Source organism: Hemibagrus wyckioides, linkage group LG11, assembly GCF_019097595.1.
Source record: "Hemibagrus wyckioides isolate EC202008001 linkage group LG11, SWU_Hwy_1.0, whole genome shotgun sequence".
In the NCBI taxonomy this organism is placed as follows: domain Eukaryota; kingdom Metazoa; phylum Chordata; class Actinopteri; order Siluriformes; family Bagridae; genus Hemibagrus; species Hemibagrus wyckioides.
This window is the reverse complement of record NC_080720.1, coordinates 25,274,026-25,289,912: the sequence shown is the minus strand read 5'-3', so window position 1 is coordinate 25,289,912 and position 15,887 is coordinate 25,274,026. Positions and strand designations below refer to the sequence as shown.

The 15,887-nt window shown below is 37.1% G+C and overlaps 1 protein-coding gene across 1 annotated transcript; it reads right to left on the bottom strand.

The window, feature by feature from the left end:
• Positions 1–1,639: 1,639 nt before the first annotated feature.
• Positions 1,640–12,959, bottom strand: fbxl3b (F-box and leucine-rich repeat protein 3b). Its single transcript, XM_058403406.1, has 5 exons — positions 12,705–12,959; positions 10,065–10,458; positions 9,815–9,937; positions 8,258–8,429; positions 1,640–7,164 (listed from the first exon to the last, which is right to left on the bottom strand). The coding sequence occupies exons 2-5, from the start codon at positions 10,455–10,457 to the stop codon at positions 6,521–6,523; spliced, it is 1,332 nt and encodes a 443-aa protein (XP_058259389.1). The 5' UTR covers position 10,458; positions 12,705–12,959; the 3' UTR covers positions 1,640–6,520.
• Positions 12,960–15,887: the final 2,928 nt, after the last annotated feature.

Below are 15,887 nucleotides of genomic sequence, written 5' to 3'. Positions count from 1 at the left end.
AACAAAACTGAGAGGTACTGGATGCCCTGAGCTTGATGTGAACTCTTAAAAAGAAGCAAGCACATGAAAAAGCACCCCCCAAGAACATCAAGAAGTCAAGAAAGGCAGAGGTGAACTATTTACCCCCTTACCCATGAAGAGAATCCAAAAGAGCTTTGGAATGTGAAAGAGTGGAAGCTCTTCCACATGGAAGAGTGTTCTTGTGGAAGAACAGGAACAACTGTCAGTCAGTGAATATATAGAAATGACAGAAAGTTGTCAATCATGCTCCATGAGTCAAATATTTTCCAGAAAATTGTTTGCAGTAAACTGCTTTATTAGAGTCGATTTTCAACATTAACATTAGCCAGACACCCCCCTAATCCAAAGCAACTTATATTTTTCACATTTTTATACAACTGAGGTTTAGGGACCTTGCTCAAGGGCCCAACAGTGACTGCTTGGTGGACCTGGGATTCAAACTCACAGCTGATCAGTAATCCAACACCTTAACCACTAAGCTACCGAATCCCCAGACCTTGTATCTTCAGTTCTGAGGGTAAAGAGGCTGGTGGCAGGTTTAGGACACCTGAAAGGGTCATTACTACTTTGATCACTTTACAGCTGTTATATTTCAATCCATGCTCAACTCACTCACTCACTTCTGCCCACTTTATGCTTTCTTCCTTACCAATAACTATTCTTGACTCTGCCCTCCATACACAAGCTGCTACTCAACAAATCCCCACCTCTACAGTGCCTTTTTTAATTTGTGCCTTATTTTTTATACACATAAATGAAGAATTCAGAAGGATCACTGCTGTTAAACTGGATAATACTCCCTAAAATAACATCCTTGGTGTCCTAAAGAACAGGGGCTGCAAAAATGAATATTCAGTGAATAAGGAACATGCTGCTAGAGATATGAACAAATGAAACTTACATATAGAAAATTCATTTTATTCTATTAGGTTATCAAGGGGTTTGGCTTGGTGGTGCTGTGCTAGTTCAGGGTCAACGGAGCATGAATATTGGCCTTAAATTTGACAAGTAGGGAGAAATACAATCTCAAATTAGTTCTAACATGTTCACTGTCTCCTGGATTTTTTAAAAGGCAAATTTGTGCTTATAAGGAGATATGTTTCTCTACCCCCAAGTGACTAAGAAAGGAACATCAGTTTACAACCAGGATTATAAATACTATAGCAGCAATGAGATGCAATAGTTAGAGTAAATGTAATTAGGTTTTTTACAAGCATTATTTCCCTTTGTAATGCATAATTTGAAACACTAACAAATTAATTATTACAAGTAGAGAGTCTGGGATCCTACTTAGTGGTACCTTGGAGCAAAGGAAAATCTCTGGAAAGAAAACTTGTTAGGAAAATCAGACACCCAAGTTCAGACACACTGTATTTTGTGTGTACTTTTGCTTTTTAACTATGATGATATAATACACCAACATTGATTCTGACCCACAAAGGATGATGAGGATTTTACCAAAGAAGTAATGAAGGTTATTGTACCTAGTGGTGCCACGACATCTGCCCCAGCAGGCACAAAGATTGTGATTGAGAGAACAGAGGTCCTGGAAGACCTGGATGTATCCAGAGAGCCTGTTCCTTGATAACTCCATTTATTCAACACAAGTTATAAACAATGCCGATTTTTGTTGGATATACAAGTCCCAGGTTTTACATTCTAGGCTGCCAAATCTATCAAGAGGCTTGTTGATCTAGTTGATGTCCTCTGAGCAGCAAAATTATGAATACACAATTTCCTCAGTCGTAGATTTGTAAGTTATATGTTTTAATACAAATAAAATGACCAGCAATTACATTCACAAAATTTACTCCAAAACAACAAAAACATTTCCATGACATTAAGTGCCTTTTTCAGCTTAAAAAATGCTTTAAGATAATATACACAAAAGGATTTTATTAAACTGGCTTAAAAGACATTAAAGAAATCATGAAAGAACACAGATATCCTTTGGAACAAGCTTAAATATATTACTTACTTGTACATGTAAGCATTACAACTCCAAATAAAGTGCATGGCAGAATGATTTGAAAAGTAAAAACAAATCTCTAAATACACTTATAATCAAACTAAACAAAATGAGGGAGGTGCAGGATTTAATTTAATTGAATTCATAGAGAGGCTAGAATTTAGGATTAATTGAAAGATACAGGATGTTGTTTGGATAAAACCTGCTACGGCTTTCATGGTACAAACTAAAGAAAATTCAAGGTTGTGACAAACAGAAAGCCATAAGGCATACATGCAATTACTGCAAATAATTCAGAAAAATTTTAGCTGCTCACTGTGACTGTAAAGGTGTTTTAATTCAGTCTGGAGAAGGAGAGAAAAAAAAACAGGAATAAGACAGAGGAGAAAGCAATGGCAAAGTCGATCCACATAAAAGAATCACATGCCTACAAGGAACTCAGAATGAATATAAGCTACCTGTATCACACTTCTCAATCTCCTAGTGTCACACTGCAACTTTTATACAGTTGTCAATTTGTCAGTTTAACTGAAAGAAAATGTGGAGGAAAAAGAAAAATCTGGACATTTTGTATATCAAAATATTGTCAGAAAGGAATAACTGTCCTTTAAACAGCAAAATAGTTCTGCATGGTATAAAAATAAGTGTTTCCTTTTTTTTTATACAGGTTTTTACACAAAGTAAAACACATGACCAAGTTTCTATAATATTCAGTAAGAAAGTACAAAGTCCCTTTCCCAAAGATGAAAGGAAATAAGTATAATAAAACAAGATTTGGTATGGATCTGTTCATGTTGAATAAACTGTGAAGGATGGTTGGTATGGATCATTGGGCACCTGGCAATCTATTCCTATAACTAACTAGCTTTTCCACACACACCAGACCTGAGCCTTCTTTCATAAAATCAGCAAAAAAATTCACAAGTGAAAAGAATATGGAAACATGAGTGATAATTAGTGCTTTTCTTTCCTTTCGGACTAACCTGGCTGTTGGCTCTTGTCCAATGGCATAAGTAGACTACTGTGATCATTTTAAGACCTACATTTAGAACCACTGACATATTTACATACATGCTACCACATCATATAGCACTGACACAGTGGTCCTGCTGTAGGATTTGTCAGTTTAAATACTGGGGAAACTCCTTTCAGATTACATATCTTGGATGTGGATGCAAAAAACGTGAATAACTAGAACGTTTGTGTGGGGAATGTAGGGATGGAATTGGGAGTGGGTATATGGGTACTGCTATTAAAACATCGTTTTGTTTTGTATGTATGCATTGGAGCCAATAGATAATTCTAGTGACAGAAAGGACTTTTCTTTTTTTGAGTTATTGTTGTACAGTGACATCTAACTCCCTTATCTAGGGTGGCTTGCATTTTGTCACATCTTATACAACTGAGCAATTGAGGGTTAAGGGCCTAGGGGCCCAGCAGTGGCAGCTTGGCAAACCTGGGAGTCGAACTCAACCTTTTAATCCAGTCCAACACCTTAACCACTAAGCTATCACATACCAATAAGCTTGAATATGCAGAAAAACTGCACCAATGAGAAGATCAGCAGGAGGCAAGCAGAGACCAACTGCAGGTCATTCAAAATCACATTGAGCCAAATAACAGAAGATGGAATCAACACAAACACTATGGTCATAATGTTGCATGATTGGTTAGCTTTGTGATGACCTTAGGAGCCAACTTTCTTGTCAATGAAGATAAGTATTTGCTAGAAGAGATTAGCTACTACTTCTACCGCAATCTGCTCCACGTTGTGTCCTGAACACAGATGGAATCTGCATTTTCTTAAACAAATTTGCCAACATTTTTGATTTCAAACATGTTTCATAGTCCAGTTTGAAGTGTTGACTGCAAACACAAAAATATTTGTAGTTGTCTGGAGGATACAGACCACAGGAAATGCAGGAAACCAAAAGAATTTACGAAAACTTGACAGCACATTGTGACAATTTAGAAAACAAATTCTGGCAAATATATATATGTATATTGAATTCTAGTCATAAAGACAATAACATTACAAATTTTATTGATGCCACATACTACTGCCTTTCCTTGCCTGCTTCTCATCAAGAATGTTTAGTTGACCGGTGTATTCTAAAAGGTAAACAGAATTCTAGTCTGTAATTCAGGGGAAAGATTAGACAGACTAATTGCTTTTACTGAAGTGGCAGACATTACACGATCCTTACAAAACTGAAAGCTCAAGCTGAAAGCTCTTCTCAAAACATTATTTTGCCTTAAAGAGCAGTGTGTTTTGGATTCATGAATGATGTTTTAATTACAAAGAAAAAATCTCAGTAACACTGAGAATGATTGCATTGCTCATACTGATCAATCAACGTTCATTTTCACCTCAAATACGCCAACACTGTGAAAGCAAAATATACCCCTTAATTCAATTATTAATTCCTACTCTCCAATACCTTACCTTGAATTTGTGTGCTACTATGTGCCACCTTGCAAATGTCTTTCAGAAACATTTATCAAAAAGCCACAAAAAGCAAAACTGAAATGCTAATGGATAAGATTCATCATAAAGCAATGTGACACATTGATTTGCTGGAAAAAGTCATTTTCAGGTGGGGCATAATATATATTCAAAATCACTTATGGTTTCAGCTAAAATGACCAAAACAAAATGGACATAAAAAGTGAGCAGATCAATGTTTCCATGTATACATAATTAGAATATTATTCAGAAGGACTATGAAGATTTTCAGTCATACAGGTTATGTTACATGTGTCATAATAGTAAGTATTTATTACTGGAAAAATCTATTGACTCACTGTGATTTAATCACTATTAATCACTGTGATTTATACCTCTGACAAAAATATTGACATGCCACCTCCTTTCACAAAGTTCCCAGAGGAAGATGCTGGGCTGTTTTGAATGTAGAAAGGAGAATGGTACAGTAAACCAACTCATTAGTCAGTATTTACCGTTTGACTTTCATCACCAATTAGAAAACAAGTAGTGGTAAAAAATAATGTAGTGTCTCAAGGTAAATGTTGAATAGTCACAAATAGTGCAAACATCTTAGGAAAAACTTAGGAAAAACAAGCTGGGAAAACAGTACAGTGTACAGTGCACTCACTTTCAGTAAAGTGGAGACTGAGCCTTTCCCAGTAACACTGGGTGCAAAGCAGGCTTGTGAGATTGCGTGCAATATGCCACTGTCCTATCATGCCTGATATCTATAACCTGTGGCACTGGACACGTCTAGGATGCCATATGTGAGCATGGTATTGCCAAGAAGAAGGGAGCGTGATCAGACATACATAGCATATGTAATGATACATAATTACAGCAGTAAAAAATACCAGAAGCTGGTTACTACTCACTGTAGCTGCAATAGCTAGCATTAGTGTTTAGTCAGGTTTTTATTTTGATTACTTAGTTATTAACAAGGACAGGAATGCTTATAAAACTGAAGTGAAAGCAGTCCTATGAAAATTGAAATAAAGCTACACGGCCCTGATAAGCTACCTGTCAATTTCTTAATTTAAATCTGTTAATGTTTTGCAAGTGAAGACACTGACAGCTCTATCTGCTGGTAGAATGATCAAGGGAAGCTAAGATGCAACGGAGAAATACGTTTTGTTGCTCTGCCCCAAAATCAAACAGCAGGCTATAAAACAAACTAAAAAGAAACATTTAAGAGGTACAACTCTGTTGAGAGATGCAACTATTTTTTAATCTTAAATCTGCAGAAAGCATGTTTTCCAACTGACATTTAAATCGTTCAACTGAACAGCCAACAAGATAGTTGGAATGTATTAGTGGATGGGATGTCCATGCTAAGACACTGTTCTTACACATATTCAAAGATTCATACACTCTTACATGGGAAGAACATGCAAAACTCAAGCCAGACAGTAACTCCAGCTCAGGATGAAGCTGCAAGGTGGCAATACTACTCACTGTGGGCAAATTCTCCAAGTGATGACAAAGCTACCTGAACCTGAAGGATAAGGGACTGTATGATTATGAGTATGATTTACACATTCTGGACAAACATAAAAGGGGTAAAGGAGGCCAGCTTTGTCAAAATGGAATAATTTCAGGGGTTATATAAAAATGGTACCCCATCTCTTTTTTCTACCATGCCTTTAAATGGAGGGGATTAAATGGCAAAATGTCTTTATGATTGAAAAAAAAATGTCACGTAATAAGTAATACTACTATGATAATAAGAATGGTGGAGGGGTAATAATTTACAAATAAATCAGCTTTCAAACTTATAAATAAAAATATTCAACACAGGACTAAAGTGTATTTGATTTCACACTAGACAAGTTAGGAGCGTGTTTTTTTTGTAGTGGCAGTTGGTTAAAGCTGCAGTGCTTCTAAAATTTCAACTAAAAAACCTCCAGGTAATACTGTGAATTCCGTGAAATGTGTGTCATTTCTCCAGGAATATTGACTCCATTATGAGTTGAAGTTGTGGGTAGAGCAAGGCTTGGTTTGCAGAAGTGGGTAAACCCCATGCACAGTGGTGTGGCTGTACCCTACCAAGTGGGCATCATATCAGGGAACCAGACACGGCCCAAATGCTTCGACACCTCCCAGTGGATGTCGTCAAGGCCATATTTGTGGTCGGGGACTAGTACCTCTTCCATAATGGAGAGCTGAGAGAGACGGCGGCCACACATCTTCACAAACTCCACAAATGCGCTGCAGGAGACCTCACACTCCCCTAGGCCAATGGCTGACAGATGCTGACAGCGCTCAGCAATACGAATGAGCTCTTCGTCGAGAGGGCGCAGGCCATTGGCACATACTACTAGCTCAATCAAGCGAGGGCACGTCATCCCCACACGGCCTAGCACCTCCTTGCTTACTGAGCGGCCGAAGTAGAGGTGTGTTACAGGCACCTCATCACAGAAGAATGGCCCAAACTCATCCTCATACAGGAAGAAGTACATGACAAGGCTGAACTTGGGCGAGTGGCGAACCATTGCCTCCCAGCTGCTGCGCTTGATGGTATGGAACTGCATCTGCCCTGGGTTCTCACTCACCACATCAATCCGTAGATGCTCAAGGTGCACATGACGTTCAGATGACAATGCCAGTAGCAGCTCGTCACTCAGCAGATGGTAGTTTAGTGCAAGCTCACGTAGGCCATGGCACTGGTCAGCCACACAAAGAATGCCTGAAGAAGCAAGGAAAGTAAAACCAGCAAGACAAAGCAATTTAGAGATACCCAAACAAATGTTATGTAGTTAAAAATAACAGTTATTTAAAAATTCATAAACCAGGAACAGAACACATTCATTATAGTGTGCTCCTGAAGCTGCTGAGGGGTTAAAGGTTAAAGCGACAGAAAGGCCACAAGTTTGTGGATTTGAACACTTAATCCTCTGGTCACCTACCACTACCCACTAGAATCTTCTAAATCTAGCTCTAAAACTACCTTCACAATAGATGAAAATGCACAACATGAACTATGTCTCAAACATACATGTGCAGAGCTCACATATGTAGATTCCAATATGGAAAGAAATCAGATATAAAGGTTTACTACTTTTGCTAAAAATAATGCATGTCTAGAGACCAATTGCTGAAATAGTAAGGAAATGCTACTATAGTACATGTATACAAAATGGACAGTGAATTTCTGAATTATATATGAAATTTATCTCTAGTGCGCTATAATACACCATGAGAAGATGTTGTTGGCATCATGTGTCCCAGAGGAAGCACGTATTTGCCCTCACTCCCCAGTGACTAAGAACTGGCAGTTGCCCAAATTGAAACAAAAAGGAGTAGTATATGAATAGTATTTGCTTTCAGTACTCAATATATTTAATAGGTGATGAAGAAAAAGTCATAAGATGAGGCAGATAAGGATGGTACAATGTCTTGAATAAGGGAATAACTAATATCTATATAAACTGTCCAATAAAGTAGTCCAGAGTTCCTGGGCTAGGATCCAGATCCATAGAGACTCTGACTGTCATAAAGCAGTTATTGAAAATGAATGAATAAATGCTTTTTATATACTCTAAACCAGAAAGACTGTGGCATGACCCAGCAAAGATTTCACACCATCGTAATGTTAACCATTCCAGTCAGATATAATACACTGACATTATAACTTATTATCAATATCAACCTATATTTAAATTGTGATATATATAGATTACTGACCCAACAAACTGCGTGAATGTCAAAGCACAAAGCAAATATTAATGAATGCACAGTCTCTAGCACCCACTCATGCTGTGTGTCCACCTTCCTCTTACCTGCAGGTGAGACATGAGGGCAGCTGCTCATCTTCAGCAGCTTGAGCGTGTCACTGTTATTGGCCACAAGAACTTTGAGTGACGGGTCATCTACTGGTGTGTCATCAATCTTCAGTGAGGAGAGGGACTTGGAGTTTACGAAAACCACAGTCAGGGCTGAGATGAAATGAGACTAAAGCGAAGAGAGACAGAGTACATGACTCAAAAGTCAAACTTTCAATAGACCCTAAAAAAGCTATAAACTGGTTCTACATGAAAAAGAAATTTCATATAAAGTATTGCAGGATTTTTTAAATCTTGAGAAACAACTTGGGAAATGAAATGCATCTGTTCTCGTGCAGTGCAGATTCCTGTATCCTGTTACTCATTCATCTGATTGTGTAGGAGCATGAGCTACTAATGCTTCTATATGAATTCCTTTTCCAAGGTTGTTTAGAAGAAGAAGAATTAACACAAACAAGACATGATTCCTATCTGTGCACAGAATAAAAATGGTGTTGTTTCTTTTCACTATATGCTGCATGTATAACCAACCAACCAATATTTCCTTCCATTTTTTAGATTTCTCTTTTTACCTTTTTCTGTACAAATTATTGGCAGTCATATGAAGGGCAGCTCTTGAGTTTATTTTTGTGACTTTTTGTGGGGATTTTTTCAAACCATGCAGTGTGCACTTGCCTTATATTGGACTGGACAATGTGAATCTCATTGGTTGATTTGTCAATTTCCTTTTTATAAATAGCTTTAGTTTGGCTTTTTGTTACTATATTACTGTATGTGTCTGTCACTTCCAGAGGTCCAGTCTTAACAGTTTAGTGATTCGAATTGGCAACTGCCCAGATTCACTGAAATAATAAGAGACCACAAATGTTCAGCACTGTAGCTTGTAAGGGAGACAGAGGGAGCATAAGAGTACCCTGTATCAGGAATCATTAATTACCAGCTCAGTTGTGACTGCTTAAATACTGATGCAACCCTGCCTATGAGGATAAGTGGAACATTGAGCCATCCTTACTTGATATCCCTACACCCCAACACACATATTTTGGTTTTGTCTTTTCATTCAGTCTTACTAGATAGAACTAGGATAAGTAATCTGAAAAACTTTGGAATTTCTACCTGAATTTACCTACACATTTTGAAACATGGCATAATACCAAGGGACCTTAAGTGTGATGCCTCTCTGATGAAGATTTTGTTTTACAGAATTTACAATCTGCTGACAGATTGTAATCAATCAATTGTATCATAGGGAAATTACACAATTATTAATATTTTCCACAAATACTTATTACTATTAGCAGCTCCTTTGTTTCTCCCCATAGAGACAATGAGACCATACACGTGCCTTCTTTATATTGGCTCACAAGTGAATTTTGGTCTGCAAGACAAATATAAAGATTTCAGTCTCCTGTATCACCAGAGAATGTTGTCAAAAATCATACAGCTAAAGTTGGCACGTCTGCAAAACTGAGCCAATTTATAGTGAATCTGCCTTCATCTACAACTGAAGGTTTGGATCTTCCTCCTGAGAGATGTCCAGGTGGTTACATTTACCTTAGGCAACTCCATGAAGCTGGGTCTAGCTGTGGATATAAGCCCCAAAGTCTTGAGCGAGCAGTTCACCAGCTGAGACAAGATATCACAGGCTGCTTCTGCAGACTCGGTGCTACTGTCCACCTGAGAGGTCCAAAAACATGCAGACACATTATTGAATATCAGATCATATCTTTGTACTGGAAAGTCACTACACCACAGCTTAGACAAATATCTAATGTGTTAGGAACTATGAAACACAGATCCTTACCTTGAAGCTGACATACTGAAGGTGGTTGGAGTGTCTCTTGATGATTTGCTTGATGAGGTCTGGGTGTGTGGCCTTCAAGTAAGAGCTGGCAGGTTGGTTGAGCTCAAACTCAAAGCACCTCCACAGCTCTGGCATGTGGAAAGCTTGGTTCCAGCCCCTGCACACCTGTGAGGCAAACGCCCGATCCAGCAAGGGCAGGTACTGGAAAATCTGCAGAAGGATCTCCTGAGGCAAGCAGCCCCAGTCTACTCTGCTCTCTGAGTTGCAGCTCCCCTGATCTTGCAGCAGTTCCTCTGAACCCTTGATACGAAGCTTTTTGCAGGTTTCAGGGAAACCAAGGCTTGGGCCTCCTCCATCCTCCTGCTGATCTTCTCTCTTCTGCCCTCTTTTCATTCTAGAAAAAAAAAGCACACAGATGTTGAATGAGGCTGATAATATAGGGCAATAAGATCAGACAATTCCATCGTTTATTAGCATTACTTCGGGTCCACTTATATGGTTGGAAAAGCAGCGTTCCAAAAAACGCTAACATTTGGCACAAAGGCACTGGTACATTTCACTGTTTGTATCAGTCTGCTTGTGGGTAATCACTACAAAAATTCCAATTCTAGTAACACTGTATTACAATCACAGCATGAGGCATTGAGCCAATAGCCAAATCATTCATGTTGGCCTTTCAGTATTTTTTTTTAATTGATTTTCAATTATTTCTCAAATAAAAAAAACACACACATACAATTAAAAAAAGGTCTCATCCAAAAGTATTGGAATGATTAAAAACAGGCTTCACTTATGAAGACTACATTCGTTCTTGTTGAGAAAAGAAGAAAAATGATCCTGAAACAGAAAGAAGTACTACTAACCAGACACTGAACAGGTTGGACAAGAAAAACACCAGCATTTCATGAAAGAAACACTATGAGAGGTGTGAAGAATGTTTTTTTGGGCCATTAGCCATCTGTACTGTGAAGGGCCATCCCATAAATTTTGCAGAATTGGACTGAATCTGAGCAGAAACTATAGCTTTATAAACATCAGAATTCATCCTGCTACTTCTAAGAGCAGTCAGATCACCAACAAACATTAATGACCCTCTTCCATTGACAGCCATAATGCCAATACCATAACACTGCTTGCCATATGTGCAGATGTGGTATGCTTTGGAACCTATGGCAATTATATTTAAACATATTTTAAAATGAAATATATAAATATATTACATTCACACACACACTTCTTTAACAAATCAACATTTACAACATTTTCTCTGTTGATTCTGCTGAACAGGCAACAAAGAGAGAGAGGGGAGGAGAGAACAGTAGCGGGTCGGTTATAATTATTATTATAATACATTTAAATTATGTAATCAACACTAAAAAGTATTTAATCAATTTCGATTGATCATCAGAATGAACAATATCAATATATAATATAATTTTTTTCCCCTAAATATTCTCCATTTATATGACAGAATGTAAAAGCACATGAGATCAGGGGTAACAGGCGAGTCTGCCAGGAAGCATCATTTTCAATTCACACGATTTAAGTCAAATTAAATCATTAAATGCAACTTGATATTGTGATAATACGATATTCTGTCACAGTTTCAGACTGCAATTAATGGCCTCACGTCTATTAATACACGCCATATTTCCACAGATACTGATCACCCTTATTTATTGGTTAGACAAAACAGAGATTACATCCAACACCATACAGGGTTTATAATCCTCTAGATCTGTGGGAACCAAAGGGTCTCTGTAGATTTCTCTTTCACAAAAGGTTTCGAAAAGAAACCTATTAGAAAAATACAAATATCAAATACCCACCCAAAAGGGAAAAAACAACCCTCTAGGAACCAAAAGGGTCTGGACTTCTGGACAGAAACAGTTCATTAAAACCAGACTAAGATATCCAAAGGTCCAAAGTCTGATTTATGCACTGATTTAAAGTCCATCACGAATATCACTGCCGAGTAAACTGTTTAAATGTCATACATTTGTAACTAAGCTGTAAAAGTATTTTCCTAAATAGTTCGTGAAATGGTTTAGCTTTTATATATATATATATATATATATATATATATCGTCGCGAAATGCAGAGCAACTTTAAGAAAACGACAAATTATCTGTCGGTAAATTGAACGCAACACACAAGTTAAGCATCAGACTGTAGTTTAGTCACTTCACAGACGACCACGCCCCCTAGAACAGAAACATTCTAATCAGGCTAACTTCAACCGTATAATATTAATAATAATAATAATTATTATTATTATTATAATGATAATAGCATAACAACGCTTTTTTTGCAATATTTGTATGCAGTTTGTATCAGTAAATAAACTACTTAATGCGCAATCAAGAGCAGACGAATAGGTCAGCGGGATTTTTCCCCACGCATTTATGAATATTTATTAATTACTAATCAATCCCAGCTCAGACTGCGATGTAATACGCAACAGTTCAGCTACTCACTTACCAACATATACAGCAAATTACTGCAAAACACAAAACAATCATGACTAGGAGGAAGTCAAATGCCCGTAACTAATGCCCTCAATAATTACAACTTAATTAATATTAACGCTTATGGAAGCGCTGGTGGTGCAAAAAAAAACAACCTCTGCTCTCTTCTTACCTGCTTTATTTTTAAGTCGCAATTAGAAAGGCGATCAATTAATCACATCAGCCCGGGCCTGAGCTGGAACACTTCATTCGAGCGGCCCAACTGATCACGATCATTTGCTCTAGGTCAGTAGGTTCAGTGCAGTGAGACAGACGAATAAAATCCGAGACTGCTCCTTGATGTTCCTTTCTAGGATCTTGTGACCTATTTATTTGCTGTTCCAGTCGGCAAAGCTCCCAACCCGCTGAAAATGGCGATGTGTTGTGCTTTGCGAGAGCAATGCACCATGGGTAAATACGACCATTCACTTCAGTGATGTAACACTAGGGGGCAGACTCTCATCTCACTACGCTTTTCCCTGGGTGTTCTTTTTTTAATTTTATTTTTATTTTATTTTATTTTATTTTATTTTATTTTTATTTAACAAAAACTCTTACAATAATAAAATATAACAGTACAAGATACAGGTGTAAAAATTGAATTATACAACTAACTATACACAGTTAAATAGAAGATATACAATAATACAATATAATCGAACTTAACAAAAATATGCAAAGGAATGAATGATAACAGTAGACAGAGTAAACTTAACAAATAAAGAGACAAATAAATAACTAAAAAGGAAAGGGAAAAAAATAAACCAACTAAATAACAAAAATAATAAATAATTCCATTTATTAAATCAGAGTGTCGAGACAAGAGCAGAGAAGATTTATGATTCTCTATTAGATTTAAACAGTTCAAAAGGTTTTGTATTTCACAGAGGAAAAGGGATAGTTTAGGAGATGATTTAGAAAATTTACATTTATGAATGTAGAACTTTGCCATTAGAATATAAAAGTTGACAATATATTCAACTATCTTTTTTTTACTGTGATGGAAAAAGATAACTATTTCCTTTAATGTGAAATTGTAAGATTCATGAATAAAATTAAAAAATATAATTTTCAAGCTGCCACCAAAAAGCTTGTATCACTCCACAAGTAAAAAAAAAAAAGAAAAAAGATGAGGAATACATTCTTTCTGTTGTTTCCCTGGGTGTTCACTAGATGTGACGGACAGGGCATGATGGTATACGTTTTGAGCTCTTCCAAATTACTTAATTGTTCATCTAAAAAAGTCTTGCCAGACTTTGTGCTTTACGATCCATACTACAAACATTTCAGCTAAAGAAGGCCAAAGATTTACTGTTTAAAAAAAACATGCCTATGCTGTAGCAGTGGAAGTGATGGAGGCAAGTTCATAGATGAGAGTGATATTAAGACCAGTTACTTCCAGTCCAGTGAGGTTCATACCACAGAAAAGAAACAGAGAATTCAAAATGAGATAATGGTGAGGTTTGTAGAGTATGAATGCTACACTCATTTATTGTTTTATTCAAAAATGTTCAGTGATGGGGGGCCTGTGCCCCGGTAGAAATTTATGTCTAGCAACATCCCTGCTATATACAATATAATATTGTTTTTCTTCTGATTCGTTCTCATTATACATTTTCTCTGCTAAAACATCTCAACTTCTGAAATAAAAACTAATGAGAAAATTGGGCCTCTTGAGGGCACTAGAGTGCATATGTTTATCTTTTCACCCATCTCTCAAGAGCCATGAGTCACAGTGTGAACATCAATTAAAATAATGTAGACAGCTGTAAGCAGAAGCTTATTTACTCAAATAGTTTTAACTGACAAGTGCATGCACAGATTTGCACAAAATTTAATGTCATACAGGACTAGATTGTGAGGTCAACTTCAAAGATCAGGGCTTGGACAGACATAGAGGACAGAAATAATGTCTAATGAAACTGAAATTTGCTATGGTCCACATATGAGCTAGTCTTTTATTGGATTTTTGATGATAACCTAATTAATGAAATAACATGGCCATCATCAGCCAATCAGTGTTCAGGCACATGACTCAGTTAAGACTTGCTTAAGATTTGCTTGATTTTTTACTTTGTTCAAAGTTGACCTTTGAACCATTTATAAATTCATAAGTTGCTTTTGCCCTCATAGGCACTTTTTGTATTCAAAGGGGTTGAAGTTCAAATAGCTGTGAAACATGGTCACTTTCAGCTAATCATATTTCCCCAGGTATTTCATGCAACTAACAGTGATCTATTGTCACAAAACCTGATGTTTGTATGTTTATGTATGGCCTTTTTATTGTTGCATGTATGTGCGCAAGAACTAGCCACTGGGATGCTGTTTGAGTGGAGTGTTTGGTCCTTTCAGGTTGCTGCTATTAGATATATTTAGGAGCCTAAGTGTTTGTAACCCATTTTAAAACGGTTAGAATTTCTTCCCCTGAGATATGGTCAGAAATTTTTCTGAACTGTACATCGGATCAGGCTGAAATTTGACATACTGCATCTCTATGCTAAGCTGCTAAGGTGCCCTATAATAAATTAATTTAGAGTAAACATTGTGTCATCAAAATTCCTCAGTTTAATTACTAAAACTGTATACACACAAAGGTGCATGTTATTTGGAACACTTGTTGGAACACAACTGTGGTAGGCAGAAAAGCATCTCAGACAACACATCAAAACCTTGAAGTAGTTGGGCTCCATTTTTGTCAGCCAGGAATAGTAAGCTGAGGCTGCAGTTTGCACAGGTCTGAAGAATATCTGTTTTTGCTTACTTATACAAATGGAAGGGTCAGAATTTTCACAAAACAACATGAATCCTCTACCCAACCTGCCTCATGTGAACAGTCCAGCCTGTGCACACAAATTGTTCATAGACAGACAGACAGACAGACAGACAGACCACTTTGTTATTCCCCAAAGGGAATAACACACATTCTAGCAGTACAGAAAGAGAAATGACTGCATGGCTGGTCAGTGGGATTCACAAATGATCATAATAATGTTTGGAATGTGTGATACTCTGATTGCACACAAGGAAAGCTTTGTGCTTCTATGGCCACGATCTTAACACAGAGTCGAGGTCACAAGACAGGGAACAACTACACAATGGAACTGTTTAATAAGAACTATGCATTGTGTAAATGTAAATTATTTTGTTTGTATGTTTAGTATTTAGTCCAAAGATGGGTCTCTCAGGAAGACTTTCCCCTGGGCTTCCTTAGACAAATTGCTGAAACTGGCGACGACTTCTATAAAAACATTTAAGCTCATAAAGAAATGTCACAGAAAAGCCCTTCTGCAACTAAAAGCAATGGCTTAAACTATAA

Coding starts and splice junctions, on each gene's coding strand:
- fbxl3b (XM_058403406.1), bottom strand. CDS start 10,457: ATGAAAAGAGGGCAGAAGAGAGAAGATCAGCAGGAGGATGGAGGAGGC. Junction 8,430..9,814: donor GCTTCATGGAGTTGCCTAAG/GTAAATGTAACC, acceptor TCTTCGCTTTAG/TCTCATTTCATCTCAGCCCT. Junction 7,165..8,257: donor CCCTCATGTCTCACCTGCAG/GTAAGAGGAAGG, acceptor TTGCTTCTTCAG/GCATTCTTTGTGTGGCTGAC.